Here is a 24,842-nt window from a genome sequence, read left to right as displayed (position 1 = left end):
CAAAAGTAAATTTTGAGTTGCATATGTCATTATAAAATTCTCGATTTGAAATTCAATTTGTGCTGGTTATTTACAAAAGTCATTGAGCCAGGAAACCAAAACAATACCACATGACTTTTGTAAATCACTAACACAGACTGAGATCTCTGACCAAGGATTATTCATTTTAACGAATAAAATAGAAAATGTAATCTTTTGGGGAACAAAAAATAGGTAATATTCATCAAATAAATTATTTCTTGCAAATTCTTCTCTCTGTTCTAACCACAGTCACAGATTTAAAGTTATGACTCAACTACAAAAATTATATTTGCCATGTTTTGAAATTTTGGACCACTTCAACAAAAAATGTAAACGAGCATTTTCCAGGTCTCTGAGGACTCAGACCAGGCGTGAGAGCGAGACAAAGTCTTGTTTCACTTTTCTTGCCAAAGATAATCTTGAACAAGTATAAAATATTACTGCAATGCTTGAGTGTTTCATTCACATTGTTGGATTTACTTTCTGTATTGCCATCTCTTATTTCAGATTGATATTAAATAAATAAGTTGCTTTCTATGTAGCATCATGCATAATGTTAAGTGAATTGGACCTAATTTTGTAAACAACACAAAAGATGCTTCTTATAGTTTATCCCCTGAGCACTTGTTAAAGGGTCAGGAAAACTAAAACTGGAGTTAACCCTTTATCTCCTAGGAACTAGGGTAGTGATCCTAAAACCTGTCAGGATAAGTAGGTGGCAACGTAATAGCAGCCTCTTCATTAGACCTCCTCTTTCTTTTCATTCAATTCCCTCCTAAAGACTTAAGTTCTTTGGCCAGACCAACACTGACCTTAATCAAATTCCTCTACCCCAACATGATGCAAAAGATGAAGAGACTGAAATTTTTTAAAAAGTAGGTCTATTTTCGTACCTTCTTCTGGATCTAATGAAGGGACACGGGTACCTGGAGCTGTCTGGATATTTGTATCTTCCACAGGGCTAAGCACATAACTGGCTCTTAACTAATAAAGAATAACCGTAGCCTGCCTACATGTCTATTTTGAATATTTAGCTCTTAAAAGGGTTTTATGCCGGCCTGGAGTTGTGCGATTAGTACCAAGCTCTGGGCCAGACAGTGATCAGCCATCATGCCATGCAGAATTTTTATCACCCTGAAATAGGCTTTCTGGGGGTCACAGTGGAGCCATTGTACCATTCATACTTCAGGATTGCCACAGCCCCAGGTTGCCCCTTTCCTAAGACCATTGAGACCAACACCTTAAGATGTTTTTCACTCCCAGGCTGCAAAATTCCTAAGGCCTATGTCTGTGCCACACACCACTTTGGATGTCCAGCTTACAATCTGGCCATGTACAACTCTGTCCAGTCACCAGTCTATCACAAGTTGACCCAATCACTGGGTCCCACATGCTTCCAAATCAACAGAGAGCATAGTCACTGTTTCTAGCTCTGGGTCTATAGGGTATACCCCCAAGCTTAGATCTCTTGACTGACACCCTTCCTTGGGACATGGGATACCACAGCCCAGCCACCCTACACTCTGAAACCAGTGCCTCAGACTCTACCCTCTGACTCTCCCAGTCACTTATACATGCTCCCCCAGAGTTCTCGTTAGGCTGTGGGCTACCTGGGCTTCTAATTTAACCCCTTCAGGGACAACATGGCAAGAAAGCAAGGCACACAGGCTTAGCCAGGGAATTTCTTAACCACAACCACTTTTACTCTTAAAGTACTCAAAAGTTACAGCTATTTGAAAACAAACAGCCCTGAGAATCACCCTGCATTACCCTGAGCTCACCCCTTCTCGGAGTGCATGGCTTGTCTGTGTTTCAGGCTGGGTGCAGAGACCCTCATCCTACTGCCCTCTCTCTCTTGCATGTTAGGTTTACATGTGGCAATGTTATGTCCACTCCTAAGGGCAGCACCCCTTCTTAAATACGTCTATCTCCCTTTTCCATGTGCCCAGGCTGACCAGCAGCAGATCCATCAGCCTTGTTGGCACCAAATGTAGAAAATCCATTTTTTCCCCTGGGGCAAGCCAGCAGTTGAAAGAAAACCAAAGTTGATGGCTCCAGATTGCTCTGTGATGGCTTCTCAGTGATGATCCTTCAATGAGGTGTCAAACATCTTTCCTGGGAAGGGCAACTATCTGAAATGCAATTCAGTAGCCCTGCCTTGGGCAAAGTTAAAAATGTCTTCAGTATACATTACCAAATGGAAAGCCCAATAAAAAAAAGAGGTTACAATATAAAATTGGCTAACAGTTTCATACACATATATTCCACACCGTCTCAGGGAATACATGTGACTATGTGCTCTCAAGCCAAGTGCCCCTGTTTGGCTCATATTTCCCCCCTTGATTCTTGGTTTTGTTTCAAATGGATCACTCACCTGTCATCATAGTGCTTTTAATGTCATCCAAAGGGACATTCATTTATACACTGTAATAATACAGCATACATAATGAGTCACTGAACTGAGGCTGAGATTAAGTGAGAATACTGAGTACTGACTCATGTCTGTTAAAAACATGTCTCTACTGGATGTGGTGCAACTAGGTAATTATCTACTTAGTAATACAACAGGATAATCCCCACTAGAAAGCTGGGATGGAAGATATATTTGCCCATATAGTTTGAGAAAGGTACACCCATGCACTAAGATGAGAGGGTCAGATTCCTTGTGAAGAATTTGTCCAAAATGTTGTTAGAATCTTGAATTCTTGAAATTCTGGTGTGGTTACTTTGTGCTCTGCTATGTAATGCTAAATCCATAGCCGCCAACTTTTCTGCAGCTCCGTGGGTGATGTTTCTTACCAGAGCAAGACACTATTTATCATGCAGGGTGTCCATTCATGCCCTTGCAGAAGGGGCAAATGTGGAGTGAAGCCTATCTGCTGCATTACACAGAAACAGGTGGCAGATGGGCCTGGGGAACTAGGGTGAGAGGGGCAAGAAGTTGGGAGAGCAAGCTGGACAGGGCTTGGCAGGGGTGAGAGATGTGAAGTGACACTAAGAGGAGGCAGTCGCCCCCTTCTGCCACAGCTTCCTCCTGTTAACTTCCTCAATCTCCAGCTCACTGAAATGTGGTGGGTGTAACTGAAGTCAGAATGAAAAGGAGGACTTGTGGCACCTTAGAAACTAACAAATTTATTTGAGCATAAGCTTTCGTGAGCTACAGCTCACTTCATCGGATGCATTCAGTGGATTCAGCTGTAGCTCACGACAGGTTATGCTCAAATAAATTTGTTAGTCTGTAAGGTGCCACAAGTCCTCCTTTTCGTTTTGCGATTACAGACTAACACGGCCGCTATTCTGAAACCTGAAGTCAGAATGTGTTCCACAGTATCAGTATACACTTAACTATTCTAACTACCCATAATTACATTAACTGCATGACAAATAACACACACTGTGACTGATTCACTTGACAAGACTTTTTAACTTTGCCAGTCTAGAGTGCTCCAGACTTTAAGGTGCATCAGCTGCCACACAGAATGCAACTCCTATATAAATATATTGAGCTTTAAGAACTATCGTACTCTATAGTTACTGTACCTCTGTTATTTAAAACAAAAAAACAAAAACAAAAACCATCACTGCCTTTACATTAAAAATAGGAGAAAGTCACGGATGTGGAAAAATGGTGGATCTCAAGAGACTGAAATATTTCTGCTACATTCTGCAATATCCTGCAAAATTTTCATTTATATTTTTAAAAGTTACATTTCTTTCTTTTTCTACAGGACATAAAAAGCAAAAACTGGAGAAAGCAGTAACTCAACCAAACAAACAGAAAGAGGAAATAACCACGATTCAAATCTAGAAACATAAAAATCAAATGTCCAAGTAACTGCAGGATTCAAGTCCTAAAGGGCTGGTCAGAACACTCAACATGTTTGAAACTGTGTTAAGACTATAATCCTGTGAATTACAGGGCCATAAGTCCTAGAGACTTCAGCATTGTCCATTTGGATGATTCCACAAACAGATAGGAAGAATTTAAGGCCAGATTTCACAAATTAAAAACTCCAGTGGGATGGTGCAACTCAATGCTGTCTCCAAGGGGAACTCCAAGAGGGACTGTGCTTCCCAGAGCTCCCCAGTGCACAATGAACAGTTTTCATAGCCCTTGAGAGGCACAATTATGCATAAGTGATTCAAGCTGTGCACAAGATCAGACCCTACATTTCAAAATATTTGTCTTCTCTTTCCCCCTCATGCCTATTGTGTACATATGAGATCTGTTATTTGTTCTCTCACTGAAATGTCCCGGGTTTTTAGGTACATAAGTAGCTCAAAGTGTCGATTTAAAGTGTCTTACTAATATATACCTAGCTGATACCATTAAACGGAATATTAACATGCCCACTGTTTATTCTGAGCATTTACTGAGTTTGATTTTATTCTGATTTACATATACTGGTCAAGGTTGCTGAACCACAACAGCATATTGTCTATATCCATACACACCCAGTGTTAGGGCATGGCTACACTTGAGAGTTAGAGTGCATTAAAGCAGCCCCGTGAGTCCTAACTCATGACGCGTCCACACTGGAAAGGCATGGAGAGCGCCCTGACTCCGCAGCTGGAGCGCTCCTGGTACTCCACCTTCATGAGAGGCATAACGCTTGGTGCACACTGGCTGGAGCGCCGCTGTGGGTGCCCTGGTCTGTTAGTGCGCTCTGATCAGCCTCCAGAAGTGTCCCACGATGCTTGTTCGAGCCGCTCTGGTCATCACTTTGAACTCTACTGCCCTGCCCTCAGGTGACCAGCCGTCAGACTTGCCCTTAAAATTCTCTGGGAATTTTGAAAATCCCCTTCCTGTTTGCTCAGCCAGGCGTGGAGTGCTCTCAGCGAATCTTTCCAGGTGACCATGCCTCCACGTGCCAGGCGATCCCCAGTATGGAGTAATGGCGAGGTGCTGGACCTCATCAGTGTTTGGGGGGAGGAAGCTGCCCAGTCCCAGCTGCGCTCCAGCCGTAGGAATTATGATACTTTCAGGCAGATATCAAGGGACATGATGGAAAGGGGCCATGACCGGGACACACTGCAGTGCAGGATTAAAGTGAAGGAGCTGCGGAACGCCAACCACAAAGCCCATGAGGCAAACAGCCGCTCCGGTGCTGCCTCTGCGACCTGCTGTTTCTACAAAGAGCTGGACGCAATACTGGGGGGCGACCCCACCTCCACTCCACGGACCACCATGGACACTTCAGAGTCCAGTTCAACAAGGCAGGAGGAGGAGGAAAGCGGGAGCGAGGCAGCTGAGGAGGAGGAAGACACCCCGGCATCCCTAGATACATGCAGCCAGGAGCTATTCTCAAGGCAGGAGGAAGGTAGCCAGTCGCAGCGGCCAGTGCTTGGGGAGGGACAAACACCAGAGGAGGTGCCCGGTAAACGGCTTTTATTTTGGGAAGGAAGTTATTCAGTGCGGGCTCTTGGGGTGGGGTCGAGGGCCCTCCTGCCCCTTATCCAACCCCTCGGTCCCGGCCCGGCACCCTTAACACGCGGTTCAGAGCAGCGTGTCGGAGCCAGACATGCTGACGTGCTGATCCGCTGTAGTGCGCAGCCCCGCCCCCCAGAGCACTGCTTTACCGTGTTATATCCGAATTCGTGTTATATCGGGTCACGTTATATCGGGGTAGAGGTGTATCTTCCAGGACGAACTCCTGTGGAAAATGTGGGGACAGTGTTCAGTATAGGGGCCCCCTGCAGCTGTTGGCTCTCCCCAAGGCACAGCACCCCAGTGGACAGTACAGCAGTGAAACAATCAGTCCCCCTCGACCCTGTGCTTACTCTCCATTTTGGGGCTCCTGTGGGTTGTGTGTGCTCGCTTTGGGACGGGCAAATTTTGCTATTGTGTAGACCGTGCTTGTCTTTAAGTATGGCCAAATCATTGCTCTGTTTGGTGTGAACAATGCTGCCTCTGTTAAGTGTTGCATTTTGCCTTTACAGATGCAACCTTGAGATCTCAGCCGTCCATGTTATCACCGGCCGAAAGACTCCAAAGAATTAGGAAGAGGCCACGTAGAAGCAAAGAAGACATGCTCCATGAAGTCATGCAGCAGTCCCTGCACGAAAATCAAAAAGCGCAGGAGTGGAGGGAGAGTGAAAGGAGGATCCTCCAGCAGAATGCGGCGCGCCGGCACCAAAGCACGGAGCGGCTGATAAGCATTATGGAGCGCCAAGCGGACTCGATCCAGGCACTCGCAGCCATGCAGGCGGAGCACTACCGCGCCTGCCCGCCCTGCCCCCGGCAGCCTTTGTCCCAAAACTCTTTCCCTTGTGCCCCCATGCCACCTCCAACCCACTTTCCCCAGCATCCGGGTTCTTATCGCCACAAGCTGCCTCCAACACCTGTAGTGTCACCACACAGCCCTGAAAACTACGACCCTTACCCACTGCACTCAACTCCCACCACCATGCAGTATAGCCACCCTGAAGTGCAGCACTCATTGCACAGCACTCCGGACAGGAAGGCTGAGTATGAGAACAGAACATACTCAAATCTGTGATTGAACCGTTCCCCACCCCCCCGCCCTGCCCTTTCTATTTCCCAAGCAGTTGTGTTTCTTTTCAATAAATGAATTTTCTTTTAAATAAATGGGTTTTTTGGCTTTTAAAAACATTCTTTATTATTGCATTAAGTAAAAGATACCTTAGCCCAGGAAAGCAACAGGCACTGCAAGTCAGTGTAGCAAGCACAGATTCCTAACAACTTTGGAACCACTGCACTTCACTCCCGTGCAGGGCACCAAACATTACTGGTGGCTTTCAGCCTCAAATTGCTCCCTCAAGGCATCCCTAATCCTTGCAGCCCCGCACTGGGCCCCTCTAATAGCCCTGCTCTCTGGCTGTTCAAATTCAGCCTCCAAGTGTTGAATCTCTGAGTTCCATTCCTGAGTGAATCTTTCTGCCTTCCCTTCACAAATGTTATGGAGGGTACAGCATGCGGATATAACCGCAGGGATGCTGTCATTGGTCAGGTCCAGCTTCCCACACAGAGAGCACCAGCGGCCCTTTAAACAGCCAAAAGTAGACCCCACAGTCATTCTGCACTGACTCAGCCTGTTGTTGAACCGTTCCTCGCTGTTGTCAAGGCTCCCTGTGTAGGGTTTCATGAGCCATAGCATCAAAGGGTAAGCGAGGTCTCCAAGGATCACAATGAGCATTTCAACTTCCCCTATGGTGATCTTCTGGTCTGGGAAAAAAGTCCCGGCTTGCAGCTTCCTGAACAGCCCAGTGTTCCAAAAGATGCGTGCGTCATGCACTTTTCTGGGCCAGCCTGCATTAATGTCAATGAAATGCCCATGGTGATCCACAAGCACCTGGAGAACCATAGAGAAATACCCCTTCCCATTAACATACTCGGAGGCGACGTGGGCTGGTGCCACAATTGGAATATGCACCCCATCTATCGCCCGTCCGCAGTTAAGGAAACCCATTTGTGCAAAGCCAGCCACAATGTCATATACATTACCCAGAGTCACGGTTCTTCTGAGCAGGATGCGATTAATGGCCTGGCAAACTTGCATCAACACGATTCCAACGGTCGACTTTCCCACTCCGAACTGATTAGCGACCATTCGGTAGCTATCTGGAGTTACCAACTTCCAGATTGCAATAGCCACTCTCTTCTCCACTGGCAGGGCAGCTCTCAATCTCGTATCCTTGCACCGCAGGGTGGGGGCAAGCTCATCACACAGTCCCATGAAAGTGGCTTTTCTCATCCGAAAGTTCTGCAGTCACTGCTTGTCATCCCAGACGTGCATGACAATGTGATCCCACCACTCAGTTCTTGTTTCCCAAGCCCAAAAGCGGCGTTCCACGGTGGTGAGCATGTCCATGAATGCTACAAGAAATCTCGTGTCATATGCATTATGCGAGTTGATATCGCTGTCACTTTGTAGCTTAAGGAGTAACTTGACGGCCAAATGTGACGTGCTGGCGAGACCCATCAGCATATTCCTCAGCACTTCGGGATCCATCCCCGCAGACCAAAAGGGAAGACACAGCGCGCAGTACAAAAAACGTTGAAAGATGGCGCCAAATGGGGACGGAAGCACAGGGATTGTTGGGATGCGAAGCGATGCATCATGGGGCTTTGGGATAGGACCCAGAATGCCCCACACTCCCAGCCCCCTTCCCACAAGCCACAGCGCCAGAACGGGAAGAGGTACTCTGTGGGATTGCTGCCCAAAATGCACCGCTCCCAATGCTGCTGCAAGTGCCACAAATGTGACCATGCCAGTGCGCTTGCAGCTGACAGTGTGGACACACTGCAGCACTTTCCCTACTGCGCTCTCTCAGGGCTGGTTTAACTCGCAGCGCTCTACAACTGCAAGTGTAGCCATGCCCTTAGTAAACTTTGCACCAGTTTAAACACTGGACATGGGTTTTATATAATGTGGTATTAAAAGGCATAAAAGTAGTTATATTAAACTAACTGCTACAGGCAAACCCCAAGGTAAGTCAAGTGGATCATTCAGAAGGTTCAGAAGTAGATATTACTCAAATGTGTAATTACAGGGGCATATCCTTCAGATAAGAAAGCTCCCTGTTTTCTCTCTGGTATAAATTATTGATGATCTTATAGTTTTGATTAACCTGATAGAATCTACATCTTTAAAAGTAGTATTCTGCTATATTATATTACTACATAGGTAGGAGAGTAGTCCCCGTTTCAGATTTGGATCTGCTCTTCTTGTTATCTCTCTCTTCTCCATTCCTTTCCCATTTATTCATATTTTTTCCTTTCATATCCATTATCATCAGGACCTTCTAAATATCCATGATTAGTCCTGTACTTGATGGCCAGTATTCCCTTGACTTCAGTGGGACTACTCACATTATAAACAGTTACACATATGGGCCCCTAACCTGCAAACTTGTATGCACATTCTTAATTTAAATCAATGAAACTACTCAAGGTAGAAAAGTTATACATGTGTAAGTGTTTGTAGGATCAGGGCCTACCTTAAGACAAGAGGCAACAAGTGGGTGTAGCAGTCTGAAGGAATGGGGAGAGGAGGAGGAAGGTAACAATGACAGGAAGCCAGGAGTACACATCTATATGTACTACGTGCACATCCAAGCAGATGGTTTTGAATCAATATTACCCCCGCAACATATAAATAATCATATAGATAAATTAGCCCTTAGATGTCCTTTCTGTCCATGTACCTAGTCTTTATCAGCTAACAGTTTCCCATATCAAAGGAGAAGTGCATTTGCCACATAAGCCATACACTATTCTTTTTTTTCTTTTTTCACTAACTGTTCAGCAACTGAATGATCCACCTGGTGTTTATGAACATCCAAAATGGACATTGTCACTTCCTCCAATGCAGGAGCATGTGGTGCTAATGATAGTAATTTCTCCCAGTATGTAAGAGTGAGAGTGTCACTTCTCTATTTGGGTCCACAGCAGCATGTTGTTAGCACTGGGGTGTTCATTTATTTCCTCTGCTTCAAGTATGCACATTTCTTGCAGGTTGTAAAAACACTGTCAAAGAAAACGTTCCTGTTAGGATCCTGTTTACTGGACTTTTTAACAGTATGATTAGCCTTTGGAACTCCACGGCTATTCTTTGTGATTTAAATTATTTTTTTCTTTAGAGATAAATTCTTTCACTACCTTAAAGTGAGATTGGTGTAAATAGCTCAACCTTTAAAAAAGTTTAAAAATATTTTTAGGAGATATTTGCCCATCCAGCAATGTGTAGAAGCTGGATAAAAAAATTATTAGAAAATTGAAAAACACTGCTTTTTCAAAGTCCTATAAATCTAAAATGTTTAATTCAACTATTCTAAAAGTTCCCTGAAATATACTTATCTGTGCAGAGATTATGCCCAGGCAGACATTTCAGGCAGTACAATGGTTTTGGGTTTTCCCGAGAAACTTAGAAGTAACATTTTAAAAAATCATGTTTATAGTAGAAAGTCTCTTAGGACCCCACTCTGCAAACACTTATGCAGGTGGATTCATTTACTGAAGTCAATGGAACTTCTTACCTGCGTAAAGTCACTCATGTATAAGGGCTTGTCTACACGACCAAGTTTTGTTGACAAAACTTATATCGACACCCAGAAGACGACAAAACAAAAAGGGAGTTCACACTTGCTCCCTCTGTCGACAGATCATGTCCACATTGCTGTATAGCCACATAGTCCACATGGCTATGCATCCGATGAAGTGAGCTGTAGCTCACGAAAGCTCATGCTCAAATAAACTGGTTAGTCTCTAAGGTGCCACAAGTACTCCTTTTCTTTTTACATGTCCACATTGGGGACCTCATTATCGACAGGGTGAGCAATGCACTGTGGGTATGTATTCCACAGTGCAGTGTTGTGGGAAGGAAGAGCTGATCGCTGAGCACCTTGGGATTCTCTCCGAGTTCTCCCACAGCCCCCTCAGCTGCCGAGAGCAACATCATGAGCAGCTCTGTGAGCTCTCCGTGCTGAGGCATGGCAAAGCAGCACCACAGTCTGCCCCACTCCCCCTGCAGCAGCAGTCCGCCTGCTGCCGTGCTCCTAGCGCAAAGCAGAACAGGAGCATTCCAATGATTTGCTCTTTGTTTGTTCCCCAAATGGAGCAGCCCACAGATACTTCCCCGAGCTCTGAAAGGGGAGGGGCACATGCCTGCAGGGCAGCAGAGATCACAACACTGAGCAGAGCAATCAGGGCAGGCATTGTGGGATACTGGCGGAAGCCAGTTCTGTCGACAAAACAATCAGCAGTGTCTACACTGGCTCTTTCTCGACAATAAAGGGAAGGGAAAAGACAAAAGTTTCTCATAGTGCAAGAAACCCCACAACTGACAATTATACAATAACATACCCATAAAGGAAAGTTCCTTCCTAATCCCAACTGGTTGTTTTATGCCCTGAATCATGAGGGTCCTTTAGAATGTTTTATCCAATGTCTAAACTTTTTGTAACCCTCGAAATATAATAACTTGTGGCAATGATTTCCACATGTGAACTATATATTCTATGAAAATGTCTTTCTTTTTATCCATTTCACTATTGCCAAACTGAACCACTCAAGTACCTAACTACTATCAAATCACAAGATTGTCTTCAAAATTGAGATTTTAAAAAATAATATATTTTTGACGTTTTTGTTTGCTTTCTTCTTGTTGAGCCATTAGGTTTTCCAGATTTTCTCAATAGCCCTGAAGACTAGAAACTTTTTTAAGTTAAAGGAGATTCTCACCTAAACATAGGTCTGAAGGAGCTGGGGCTTTAAGTCAAACACCAAATATTGAGCGACTTGCAATAAAATCATGTGAGAAATGTACTGCCTTTTAATTTCATTGAGTTCTCCCTTGTTCTAGTGCTATCAGTGCTATCAACAGTAAGGGAAGTAAATAGACAGGTGAAAAGAAAGTGCATTATAGCAGTCCAAGTTAGATACCAAAAAATCATGGAAGACCATGGTAATACAAGGAAAAAACCCTCCAATTATAGAAGAAAGCATTCTTGGAACTCCTCTGCTTAATGAGAATTCAGAATCAAACCAAAGTCTAAATAAGGTGACCATATTTCCCAAAGGGAAAATGGAACACCACACAGGACTGGTTCAAGCCCCCCACCCCAACGGGGCTGGCCCAGGCCGCTCGCCTGATCCCCCTTTTTCCCCCCATGTGAGGCTGGGGTCACTGGAACCCCCTGCTCCCCCTGCAAGAGGCTGTTGCTGGAACCCCCTTGTCCTCCCTCCCGCAAGGAGCTGGCAAATCCCCTCACGCCCCCCCAATTTTTCTCTGCACCACACCCCACTTTTTTGACAAATTTCAGAGTAACAGCCGTGTTAGTCTGTATTCGCAAAAAGAAAAGGAGTACTTGTGGCACCTTAGAGACTAACCAATTTATTTGAGCATGAGCTTTCGTGAGCTACAGCTCACTTCATCGGATGCTCACGAAAGCTCATGCTCAAATAAATTGGTTAGTCTCTAAGGTGCCACAAGTACTCCTTTTCTTTTTTTGACAAAGGTGGGCATTTGTTCCATTTGCTCTTGCCAACTGATCAAGTTGGCAAGAGCACATGGGACAACTGCCCACCTTTGCCAAAAAAGTCGGGATGGCCTGGACAGGGCTTAAAAAAAGAGACTGTCTTGGCCAAAACAGGATGTATGGTCACCCTACGTCTAAAGGAATCCCTTGATCATGAGATACTTTAGCAAAAGGGAGGTATACCACATCCAGCCTTGTCTGGATGAGTCTCAACCACCCACTCTCATCCAAGCCTCTTCTTTGATCAGACACCAGGAGAGCCAAGGGGCTGCATCTCTGGGTCTGATGAAAAAGACAAGGAAAAGCGATTTCAGCATAGTCCCCTCCCCCAAAAGGGTCTCCCAATGTGCCCCAGTGGCTCTTATATGAGAGCCCTCCTCGAAAATGAACAATTGCATACTATCACCTTCTGTATCTTCTTTGGTTTTTCTGATACAAACACTTATATTGCATAATGGGTAGTATCTATCCTAACTTGCATTGTTTGCATTACCATCTACCTTTTAAAAAAACTACTCTTCCCTAAGTAAAGCAATTGTTTTTTCTATACACACACCTATGCCCTCATCACAAGCTTAGGTCTCTCTTTATTCATGCTTTTGGCATACAAGTCATTTTGTATGATATTTCAGTTGTAAGGCTTAATGAATGTGTCTATAATGCTTGGATCAAGTGGCGGAACCGTTAGGTTTTCAGGTGAAATGATAAAACAAATATAGGCGACAATTACACAAACACGTGTTTTAAGGCGTCGGCACTGCAGTGTTTCTGGAGCTGAACCCCCGCATTTTCCAGCCAACTCAGAATTCCTCCAGTTCAAAGCGCAAGGTACCCAGGGAGCTTCTCCCTGAAACCTGATCCGACCTCCTCTTTTGCCCCACACCGCATGCAGACCCGCACCGCGCCCTCTGGTCGCGGATTACTCTCACGCCAAGAAAAAGCAACCACACATGCTCCTACAGTTTTCCCCCCTTCGTTGCCTTCCCCAGGCTTTGCAACTTTTTCTGATGCTTTGTACACTCCCGTGTGGGTTCAAACATTACTTATCTGTAGCACGGTGTGGGCGCACACACACTGACACTACCAGCCCCGAAGCGGCTGGCAACGCGAAGGCAAAGCAGGCTGCTCACAGCCGAGTCTCATGGCTCTCCTCTTCCCACGCTTCCTCCCCCCAAAACCTTTCCGCCTGGGCTGCTACGGCAGCTCAATGGGTCCAAAAGCTGCTTGCATGTGGCAGGAGAGCGGAGAGCTTGTGCACCCGTGAATGCTGGGCCGTGATTGGAGCTCCGGGGCCAGACCACGATGTAAAACGAAAGTAGATTGGCAGAGGCCCAGCGGCATGTGCCTGCTGCCTGGCTTTGTATACACACTTGCCTGCTCAGCCCTTTAACAATGGGCGAGGGGCGCTGCTTGGCCCCAGGGCAGAGCTGAGCTCCGGGGACGCGCTGCGGTGAGATGCCCGGGGAGATGCCTGTGGCTCTCCTGCCGCCGGGGCTGTGAGCGGGGTAAGCGGCGGCTGCGCTGGGAGTGGTGGGGAAGTTGCCGGCGGAGGTTGCATGCCAAGCCCTTTGTTGTGTCGGGAGGCTGCTGCCGCCGCTGCCGGAACCCCCTGCTCCTCTGCGCGCCCCGCTGCACCAGCGCCCCGCTCGGCGCCTCCTCTGCTGCCTTCCCCTCCGCCGGGTTTCCTCCGGGCAGTGTCGGGAGATGAGGCTGCCCCGGAGCGATGCGCCCGCCTGGGGGAGTCTGTGCCCCTCCAGCCGGCGCTGATAGGAAAAGGGGCCAGCTCCAGTGCGAGGCTAGAGCGCAGCCCCGCCGGCATCCCGGGGTGGGGGACACCCGACGCTGCTCCTTAGCATGAGGTGCCCCGGGGGTCTCTGCACTCAGCTCCCCCCGCCCCGCCTCGCCTGGAAACGTGCACGACTATCAGCTGTGGCGGGGGAGCCGGGCTGCCGGTGCCTCCCCGGGGGGAAGGGCCAGAGAGCCGAGCGTGCTCCGGGGGGAGAGGAGTAACTGGCTGCTTTTAATTGGGTGCAAATGAAGAGGGGCTAGGGCGAGAATTAAACCGGGCTCTGCGGCGGGACTGAGCGGGCGCCGCTTCTTCCCCTCTTGCGCAGGCTTCGGCTGCTGCCTTTCGCCGTGTGCCGCTGTGACTCTCTGCCGTCCCGCCCTGTCCCATGGAGCTGGAGGGGCAGTGGTGGAAAGGACAGCTGGCTGCCGACATCCACCAAGCGCTTCGCTACAAGGTACCGTGCCCAGGGCTCTTCGGCGACTTTGCCGCAGAGGGAGCCGGAGCCCTTCGGGCTGCGCGGGCGGGAGGCTCAGCTCTTCCCTTCCAGAGTGGCAGGAGAAGGGACGGTCTCAGAGAGTCCCTAGAAGGGAGTGAGGCGGGCAGTGCCCAGGGCAAGGCGACTTACTGTTCCTTTTGTCTCAGGCCTTTATCGCTAGGCTCTTAGAGGATTTAGCCACGGGGATCCTGTGTCTGGGCATTTTAAGTCCACGTGCACTGAAATCTTAAAACTAGTTTCTCCATCTGCAAAATGGATCCTGCAAAAAAGATCCTCCTAGGAGGGTTGGGAGGACGGATTCATTCACTGGGTTTTTGCAAGATGCGTTGGGCTCCTCAGCTGCAAGGATTTGCATATGTTCCCAGTGTCATTAAAGTTAGATAAAGTAAATTGACACTTGAACTGCAGCACTTGCTTGAACTGCGTTTCGCCCTCTCAGTACCTAAAGACATTGATTAACATGTGACAGGGGAGCTGGTTGGCTCCTTGCAGGCAAGGGGGGAGGAGGAGCTAAAAGGCTATTAGAGGGGAGGCCAGTGCTAGAGGTCTTGGTAGAAAGTTCCCCACCTTGTTAAGAATGCGGACCCTAATTTTCTGGTACCCTCCCTGGAGGCAGACTGCAAAATAAAAAATATAGTAACCTCCACACAATTACTATACATCAGTGCTAAATTTTGTTGGAAATCTATTTATAACAGAAAAGGAGTACCTGTGGCACCTTAGAGACTAACCAATTTATCTGAGCATAAGCTTTCGTGAGCTACAGCTCACTTAGAAGCTGTAGCTCACAAAAGCTTATGCTCAAATAAATTGGTTAGTCTCTAAGGTGCCACAAGTACTCCTTTTCTTTTTGCTATTTATAACAGTCATTCTTTCCAAATATGCTATATAAGAGGAGAATAAACATGCTAGTTTAAAGTCAGGTTAATTGGAAACTGCATGGAAAAAGACTTGACTCCAGCAGAACATATGGTAACAACTGAACTGCTGAGATATGTAATGCCTCTAAGTATATACTATCCTGATTATCTGTACTGAATCCTGAGTATTTACACAACTGACCAGGTATTCCCCTATCTCTGCCCTTTGGTCATGGTGCATTTGGCCCTTTTTTGGGAAGTATTCATAGTTCCAAGTTTAAACTATGTTTAAAAAAAAAAAAAAGTTGAGATACTATGTAGAAGAGTGCTCTATAAGTGGGTGCAATAACAATAAGAAATGTTAGGGCAATCCTGTTTTGAAACCCCTCTTAGCTGTGAGCTGACTCATGTCAGTGTTTGCGGATATTGCTCCTTGATAATAAGGCTCACCTTATCACCAAACAGCTGTAAATAGGTTAACAATGATTTAACCTAGTAAAAATGTGGCTAAGCAGTTTTGGAGATTGCATTAACTTTCTTGATGGCCTGATCACTTCAGCAATGCACATTACTGGGGCCATGTAGAAGAAACAACAACTAGTATAATAGATTCTAATTACAAATGAAAGTAAATAACTTCTGATAACTTTAATACTCTTTCAATTTGAAACTATTTAAAGGGGTGGTTATTTTAAAGATAATCATATGATTTTAAAACTCTAGAATTTACCTTACACTTGTGATGTGCAGGAGGTTAAACTAAATGATCATGATGGTCCCTTCTTGCCTGAAAGTCTATGGATCTGTAAACTTTCCAGTTATCTCAGCTCTACCTGGTGTCACGGAATAGGCCCCCTGCTGGGAAACGTTATTACAATAAACATTATAATCCCAAACCATATCCAATCTGTGTTCCAGAGTGTAGCTCTTTCTGTCTGTTTATTTGTGATAGTGGAGATCAGCTGTGTTGTTTTGGTTGCAGTTGCCTGGAATTCTGCTTTCCACAGTGAAGAACACCATGCTAGCAGTTAAGGCTCTTGTCCTTGAAACATTCTGCCCTTCAGAGTCTGAATTTTTTTATAGTCGGACTATGCCACAAGGGTTTTTCTTTGTCAGTCCGTCATTATGTTCAGTCAAACCTTATTTGGCTTGTTTGTTTCTAAGTTTTGGGCCAAGTTCTATTTTAAATAATTGTTCTGTAGAATCTAGATACTCCTTATATAGGTGTCATAAGATAATAAATAGTCATCCCCAGCAAGAGAACAGTTCCACTATGAGAAGATAAATAGCAAAATCATGACCATGCCTCCTAAAACTGCTTTGAAAATTCCCTTATGTATTAACCCAGTCAGTTTTCATATGTATTTTTGGCAAGTGTATTTGCATAAAAATAATAGTGGTTGTACTATAGCTATATGCTGCTCTCTGTCTAGGAGCTGAAGCTTCCCTCCTACAAAGGCCAGTCTCCCCAGTTAAATCTGAGAAGATATTTTGCAGACCTGATTGCCATTGTGAGCAATCGTTTTAGACTCTGTCCCGCTGCACGACATCTTGCTGTCTATCTACTGGACCTCTTCATGGACCGCTATGATATATCCATTCAGCAGCTACATGTGGTTGCTCTTTCCTGTTTACTTTTAGCAAGTAAGTATTATGCACTAATTTAACTTAGGTTCTTGTACCAACTAAAGGATCATTCTGAGGTGCTCAAGCAGATTTAGGAGAAGATTATGTATAAAAGATCAGCATAGCTGAATTTGGTCCAATATGCGGGCCTCTCTCAAGACTTTCAACTTCTGTTGGTATTTGATGAAGTGGGGGAAGGACACTAAAAGCTACAATCACAGATCAGTGTTTACATCACAAATAAATTGACTGAAGTTTTTAAAATAAAATTTAAGAAGGAATTACAAGAAAACGAGCCCTCTTTTTAAAGGCAGTCACCTGCCACCTCCAAATTGCCCAGTTATACACAGAAAAAGGAGAAAAGTCTCATCTGTTGTAGATACTGAAAAGACACCTTGAATGTCACTTTTGGATTTATATCATCTTGTGAGAACTAAAATATGAACAAAATGGTTACAGTAAACGGGTACCTTCCACAACTGGGAGAACCAAGGGAATTAATTCGGTGGACTGAGTCCCACTGCTACTGAAGAGTCCTTATTTGCTAAAAGAACATAACTTCACCTTCTGTAGAAAGAGTGTTAGAAAGGAGGAAAGTGTGGTGAAACTGAGGTAGCAAAACAGTGGCAAGTTCTATAGAAATGTGGCACTTGCATCCATTATTGTTGGGCTTTTACACGTATAACTTCACTTTAGGCTAAAACATACAGGTATGACAAGGCAAAGTCCAGGACAGGGTGGAGCTGCTGCTATTAATTATTATTATTTATTAGTATTACTGCAGTGCCTAGTTCTAGTTTGGAGTAGGATCCCATTGTGCAAGGTGCTGTACAAACACAGAACAAAAAGATGGTCCCTGTCACCTGGGACTTACAATCTAAGTATTGATAAACTTAAAAGGAGGGACAGTTGTGGAAGTCTACATAAATGACCATATGCATTTCCAGATACACATGACTGAAACTCACTTGATTTAGACTGAAGGGCTCAATTTCTGCTTGTCAGTTATTGAATTTAAACATACCCGTAAACACTGAAATGTACATTGGAGCCTCTGTACCAAGTTGATTCTTCCTACTGCACTTTGAACAGGGAAAGACTTTTCTTTTTTTAAAAGCTCAAAACTAAAGGTGGACTCTTGCACTATTATTATTATTATTTATTATTATTAATGGTACTTCAGCAGTTACCGGGGTAGGTTTTAGGATAACTTAACGAACAACAAGATGTCATTTATGAATTACAGTCAGGCTACACCATACCATCATCAGTATTCTCTCTCTCTCTGCAAATGGCTCTTGTTTGTGTGAGAGAAACTATAAAGAGACAACAGGAAGTGTGACACTGCTGTAATATCCTATAGGTTGCATAGCAACTATCTGCTGAAGCTTAACCCTTAACAGTATGTCCCTCCTCTCCTCAGCAGAACCTTCCCATCGAACTTTGCATGCAGGAGCCTATTTGACATGGGAAAACAATTGTATAGCAAGTGTTTACAATGAAAAATACCCGAATGTTAACGATAACAGCAAATGCGGTTTCGTGTATGTTGTACTCATGTTTCTAATTATATTTTTCTTCCTCTCCCCTGCCCCAAGGTAAATTTGAAGAAAAGGAAGACAGTGTCCCTAAGCTCGAACAATTGAACAGCTTGGGTTGTATGACTAACATGAATCTGGTATTAACAAAACAGAACTTGCTACACATGGAGCTGTTGTTGCTAGAAACATTTCAGTGGAACTTGTGTCTCCCAACTGCTGCTCACTTCATTGAATATTACCTTTCAATTGCTGTCCATGAGACAGATCTCCACGATGGCTGGCCAATGGTTTCCTTAGAGAAGACCAAGTTATACATGGCAAAATATGCTGATTATTTTCTGGAAGTATCTCTGCAAGGTGTGTTGCATGGCTTAGTTAATGCAACCTTATTTCTTAAATAATATTTGTGTCTGACTCATCTAAACAATTTTTGTGTCTGTCCAGATCATGCATTTTTAAATTATGCTCCTTCGTTAGTGGCTACTGCATGTGTGGCGGCTTCAAGGATTATCCTACGTCTCTCTCCAACGTGGCCAACTCGACTGCATCGTCTTACTGCATACTCCTGGGACTTCCTGGTTCCGTGTATTGAACGACTATTAATGTAAGCTAATGCTGGCTTCTCATTTGTAAAGGCTTTGTCTCTGTAACAGCATGGTATATTTAAAGGACACTTACACTAAAAAACAATATTTACAAAAACAGTACAGTTTATTTACTAGTGAGTTTGTGCAGCATCTTTGTCAAAAGTACCCAGGTACTATACAATATTTATTAAACCAACCAGTCAGTCCCTCTCTGCTTTTCAAAAAACCTCACCTGACCTAACTCCTTCATCCCTCCTCCTCGCAGCAAATAAAATACTCAGACAAAACCATGACAGAAGAAAAATATATGCAGCATGATCACCAAACTTGGGCTGTGGCAGGCAGTCAGGTAACAAGTTCAAAAGATTGGAGTACGGGGAAGCAAGGGGAGGACTTTCACCTGAGTGCCTTTGGGGTGCTGTAGCAGATCTCAGCTGTTTCAAATGAACATGTGGAAGCAGATTCCTTAAATAACTGGCTCCCAATCTGCATAGAGCTTTAGAGAATTGAATTTAATAGGTATCCCGTGAACTGTACTGAGCACATGGGAGGTCTACTTAAGCCTCTGGAATTTAGAGCTTTCTGAGTAGAGGGTGCTCCCAATGGAGCATGTTAGAAAAGTGTGGATAGTTATGGAGGGTCCCACAGCTAAGAGGGGAAAGCTTGCCTTCTCATTATTTATAAATGGAAAAACTGCAGGCCAGTGTCATCTACATAGCAGATGTGCCAAGGGATCCAATGGGACCACAAGACTGAACCATACTAGAAAAGGGTGACGGTACATCCCCAATTAATCAATTTCATTCTCCAAGATGAATCCCTAGGCCACCAGCCTCACTTCCCTCTTGTTGACATTTGCTCCCATCCACGTCCAAACTTTGGTTAGCACATAAAGAACAGAAAAATGTGAATCCAGACTTGAAGAGAAACTATCCTCTCCATGCAGGTGGCACTCTAGCCCATAACCTATCTCCCTTGATGGCCTTCATACTGTACCCAGTAATCACGAGGTGTTACAGTATCAAACCTTGCGGCAGAACAAGGATACCAAGAATACCATTGGCGTGGGAAAGAACATACTCAATGCCTTTCTGGAAGGCCTAAGAGGAAGGGGAAGAGTGACTGCAGGGTCAATCCAGTAACTGCAGGGCACCACGAGCAAGTCAGTAATCCCTCATGATCAGTAGTATCAATGACTCGGAGAAGTTGAGATGGTCACAATACAATCATTCATTGCTAGCAGCAGATTAGCCACCAAAAATGTCACTTTCTGATTCTCCTGGACTGTAATGTTGTACTAGCAAATGTTACTGCTCTGACCTCTTTATATCCAAGCATACTGCTTTCATTAACTCTTAAACGAAAATGCTTCTCTTCACATTGTAGCCTTTTAAAAAATTCATGGCCCTAACCTTTAAAATCATTTAAACTTCCTAATGTACATCTTTAAAGAATATGAATTGCTTCTTAAATGGCCTTTTAAAAATAGTTTGGTATTTAAAGGCTGTTACAGCTTTACAGTTAGGATACTCTTAAAACTATACAAAACGTTGATTAAAATGGTCTTATTTTCTCTTTGTATTCTAGTGCACATGATAATGACGTAAAAGAAGCAAACAAGCAAAAAGGACAACATGCCCAGCCTGCACAACACAGTGCGTTTCCCACCCAGACTCCCACTCCACAGCAGGCTCATGTTCAACAACATGTATCACAGTATCTCCAGGCCCATCAAGCTCCATTACAGTATCACCAGCAAACCTCACAACAGCAAAACTGTCAGCAGATGGTGTCAACTAGCCACACATCCTCTTACCCACTGCAGTCTTGCCCTGCTGGCTTACAATCCAGCGTTCAGGCTCGAGGTCCGATGCAGACTGGTGCTAGTATGTCACTAGCAGTTCCAATAGAAGTGAAGCCATGTATAAGTGTCTCGTACAACCGGAGTTACCAGATCAATGGACGGTATCCTTGTATTACTCCCTGCTTTGAGAGGTGATGAAAACAAATTTAGATACCCTAGTTTTTTTTGTCAAACCTCAAATAAGTTTGAGGGCAACAATCTAAGTAAAAGTAGCACTCTTTCCGGAAGGAAAACAGCTGGATTGGCAACCGATTAGCTCAAGTACAGAATCTGCAAAGAATGAGCATGTAGTATGTTTTCTAAAAGGAATGTGTGCATGGCAGTCATGTGCTAATACTTTTGACACTCCTGTGCACTGTGTGCTCTTAACAGCCACCTTTGAAATACAGGTCAAGAGAAAAATGGCTGTGGACTGGCTAGAGACATATCTTTTAATGAAGGAGATATACAGTATTACTTTGAAGAGGCCATATTTATGCAATACTTCCATACAGTACTGAATAAGATTTACTTTTGGTAAATTGAAACTTAAGAATCCACTGAGCAATGGGCTTCCCCAGAAACACTGGGGCCATGTAGAGAGAAACAAACTTTCATTGACTAAATCAGTAATGCAATTACTTGTCATTTTTTTTGGTCATACACTTTACATTATAAGAGAATGTCCAATTTAAGGCACTTGAGTTAACTGACTCTTTTTATTGTTTTTAAATCTTGTGCCTCACAGGACATATGTTACATTTTTTTCCTTTTGATTCAGATGTTTAGAATAACACTTTCTCACTAACTCAGGGAATTATCTATTCAAAATGACTCTGTGCTGCTTGTGTGTACACTTAACTGGGTGTAATCCAGGGTGGTATTTCAGGGCATCTACAGTGCAGAGTACCAAAGGGATTTATAAGTGTATAAAGTATAAGTGTAGTCCTAACTGCTCCCTGCCACCCAACACTCTTGTGATCAAATGATTACAGAGTAATAGTAGTTTCTTTTAAGTTTAAGCTGAACTAATACTGTACCAGAACTCATGTAATAGTGGTTGTGATTATTTTATTAACACAACCAATACAAAATATCCCCTAGTTTTTCAGTCTATAAATTCTCTAGGCAGAAAAGGCACCGTTAAATGCTTACAAAAATTCAGTATTTCGTATGTCAAGCTTGGTGCAGGGTGGGGGGAAATAAGTTCTCAGGTAATGCCGTGGCAGCTCATTCTTCTGCTTTGCAGAAGTCCCACATTGAAGAGCAACATCGGCATTCTCACTGCTGGAACAAAAGTGTATTGCTAGATCACAGGCAGGATGCTTATTACATAGCCGTCTGAGCTTTAATATCGCCCACAAGTCAGATGGCCCGAGAGTAGGAAGCTTCACTCCTCCAGCCCCAGAGGATGAAGGTGGTGGTGAGGATAGTATATTAATGGAAAAGTTCCTTGTTTACAAAATCAGGCAGTTGACTCTCCCCCTGATTTGGTATGGGAGGGGGAATTGATGGAGAGAGCCCTACGGGCTTAAATGTATGTTTTTTGTTTAATTTCTAATGGCAGCACTTAAAAGCATGGTTAAATGGCAGATAGGAGGCAAGACCTTCTATTAACTATATGATCAGTGGAAGTTCACGCACTCTGTATGTTGCAAAGAATATTGGGAGTGGGGAAGAAGCGGTGTTTGACATCACTATTAATACGGAAGATTAACTTGGGAGAGTGGGCCATCCTAAAATATTCAGGAGTTGAGGAAGATACTTCTGCCTGTTCTGATGGGTTTTCCTGGAGCTGAACCCATAATATGTTTCAAGAATCCATCCTTTATTATGGAGGAGAAGAAATCCTCTGTGTCTATAATTATTTTAACATATCATGTTTCAAATAGTCCTTTTTTCATGGGGAGAGAGGTGGAGTGAAAGGTTGGGAGAATGTGTAAGGAGGAATTGAGCCTCTCTACTTCATGCTAGAGAATAAACTTCCAGGTGAGCACAATATCACCTACTTTTACCTTCTCAAAGAGCCACCTTTCCTTTCGCCTCCTTCCCTCCCCCAAAACTATTTCTTTTTTGGTGGGATGGGGCAAGCAAGTTTCCTACCTCCTAAAATGCCTGAACTGTTTTTCATTTAAATTTGGAGAGATGGGGAATAGATCCAAAAGGGAAACTGTCTTCCATCTTTAGATTTCAGTTTATTGAAATGCTATGTCCAAGTTTTCAGTGCTCTAACTACCTCGTTTATGTGAATGTACAGTTTTCTGATGGACCATGACTTGAAATAACAGCAGATGCCTGTAGCAATTTGTCTGTAAAATACATATCTTGGCTAAATGTCATCTTTAATTGTGATGGAGCAGTATAGATTCTTTTGAAATATTAGTAAATCTATCTCAAGTATTTTACATATAAAATTAGGTAATTAACACTGGAATTATAGGGGTGATTATTCAGTTAGTTAATACTGCAAAGTCTACATATAGTAGGGTATTTTGATTTTATTTTAAGGTATTAGGCTTAACTGTAAAAGGATCCACTACATTTTTTTAATTTATTATTTAGTTTGTGTCTGACATTACAGTATCAATGAAAATAGAGAAAGGAGCGTGCACTGTGAACAATTTCAATGTGTTATTGAAAAAGGGCTTTACCAGTGTCCATTAAATACACTACTTCAAGTTCTTACTGAGCGAACCAGAACGTGCATTTTATGGCATAATTAAAAATGATCATAAATGCAAAACATCCACAACAATGGAATCTGGATGAGTGCTATGCACTTGGATTTTTTTAAAAATAAAACTAGTTTTGAGTAAATATGTCTGGTTTGTTTTGTTTTTATATAAATACCTGAATGACAGATGTGTAACTTCATTCCTACCACAGTTCTTGAAATTGAAGGTTCTCTCCACTGCTCTCCTGTGGCAGGAGTCAGTGTATTCCTAAGTCTATTTATAACAACAAAACAGGAATGAAATTGTGCAGGGAGGGTTTTAAAAAAAAAAAAAAAAAATCCACAGCATAAGCCAGAATATTGTACACTTCAACAATATTGTATCCAGGGTACAGCTGCATCTCAGGAAGAAATACAAAAAGTGGTTCTGAAATAGCTTACCAGATCTAGTAGGATTTTTTTTTTTTTAAATGAGTCTTAGTGATAACTCATTCTGCCTATAGTAGAACTGTACGGAAAAAGTCAGAATTGAATAGGAAGAGGAACACATAGCTTTTGGTGAGCAGAATCCTAAGAAATCCAGAATTTGGGATCCTTAGCTGAAGTTAGTCTTGCTGCCAGAGCTTACCTGTGGGGCAGGCAGAACAAGAACAAGTGATGTATAGAGGCTGAAACATTTTCCCATGTTTGAAATTTTTTTATAATTGCTGTTACAGACCGAATCTTTCTCACATCAAGAATGGGTATGTATATGGAACTATTTAAAATGAGACCCCATTAGTCACTGGGCTTCAAATATTAAGCCAGTCTAGCAGAATCTGAGTTTCTCGGTCATACAGTACAGGCCATGCTTCACTCTACTTCAGTGTTCTTTCCTGTTGATACCTATATACAGCTGTAACTAACTTTACTCACATGAATATTCTGAGTCCAGCAGGACTACTCATCTGATTAAAGTTACGCTCAGGCATAAGTGCTTGCAAGAGAAGGCCTTTAATTGTAGAAATACAGTTGGCCTTTAGTATAATACAGGTGGAAACCAATTACTGACCAACTATCAAACTAGAATATTCAGTGATAAAAGCCATGTGAATATGCAATAATATAGGTTTGCTTTTAAAAGGGCAATGTCAGCTTAATGAAGTCAGTTACAAGGGAGTTGAAGGTAGATTCATGTAATCTCCTTACTGGAGTTTCCCTGCCAGTTTTTTCATTTTTACAATCACATATTCCAGTTTTGTACATGTGAAAGTTAAAGAAGGGGAGCTGAGTAAATGACTAAGCACAATGCTGTCAAATACACAAATCACATTGCTTGTAGTAAAAGTATGTAGATGTTTGATAGCATAAAACTAAGCTGACGTATCTTTTCAATGTAGTCTTAATAATAAAGATGCTCTGAGGC

The 24,842-nt window shown here is 43.6% G+C and overlaps 1 protein-coding gene across 1 annotated transcript; it reads left to right on the top strand.

Annotated features, from left to right (window-relative positions):
* The first annotated feature begins 13,395 nt into the window (after positions 1 to 13,395).
* Positions 13,396 to 23,515, top strand: CCNJ (cyclin J). The gene is made up of 6 exons (XM_074960004.1): positions 13,396 to 13,526; positions 14,136 to 14,264; positions 16,600 to 16,810; positions 18,391 to 18,690; positions 18,778 to 18,937; positions 20,508 to 23,515. The coding sequence occupies exons 2-6, from the start codon at positions 14,196 to 14,198 to the stop codon at positions 20,917 to 20,919; spliced, it is 1,152 nt and encodes a 383-aa protein (XP_074816105.1). The 5' UTR covers positions 13,396 to 13,526; positions 14,136 to 14,195; the 3' UTR covers positions 20,920 to 23,515.
* Positions 23,516 to 24,842: the final 1,327 nt, after the last annotated feature.

Source organism: Natator depressus, chromosome 7, assembly GCF_965152275.1.
Source record: "Natator depressus isolate rNatDep1 chromosome 7, rNatDep2.hap1, whole genome shotgun sequence".
Classification (NCBI taxonomy): Eukaryota; Metazoa; Chordata; order Testudines; family Cheloniidae; genus Natator; species Natator depressus.
This window is presented reverse-complemented; position numbering and strand designations above follow the sequence as displayed.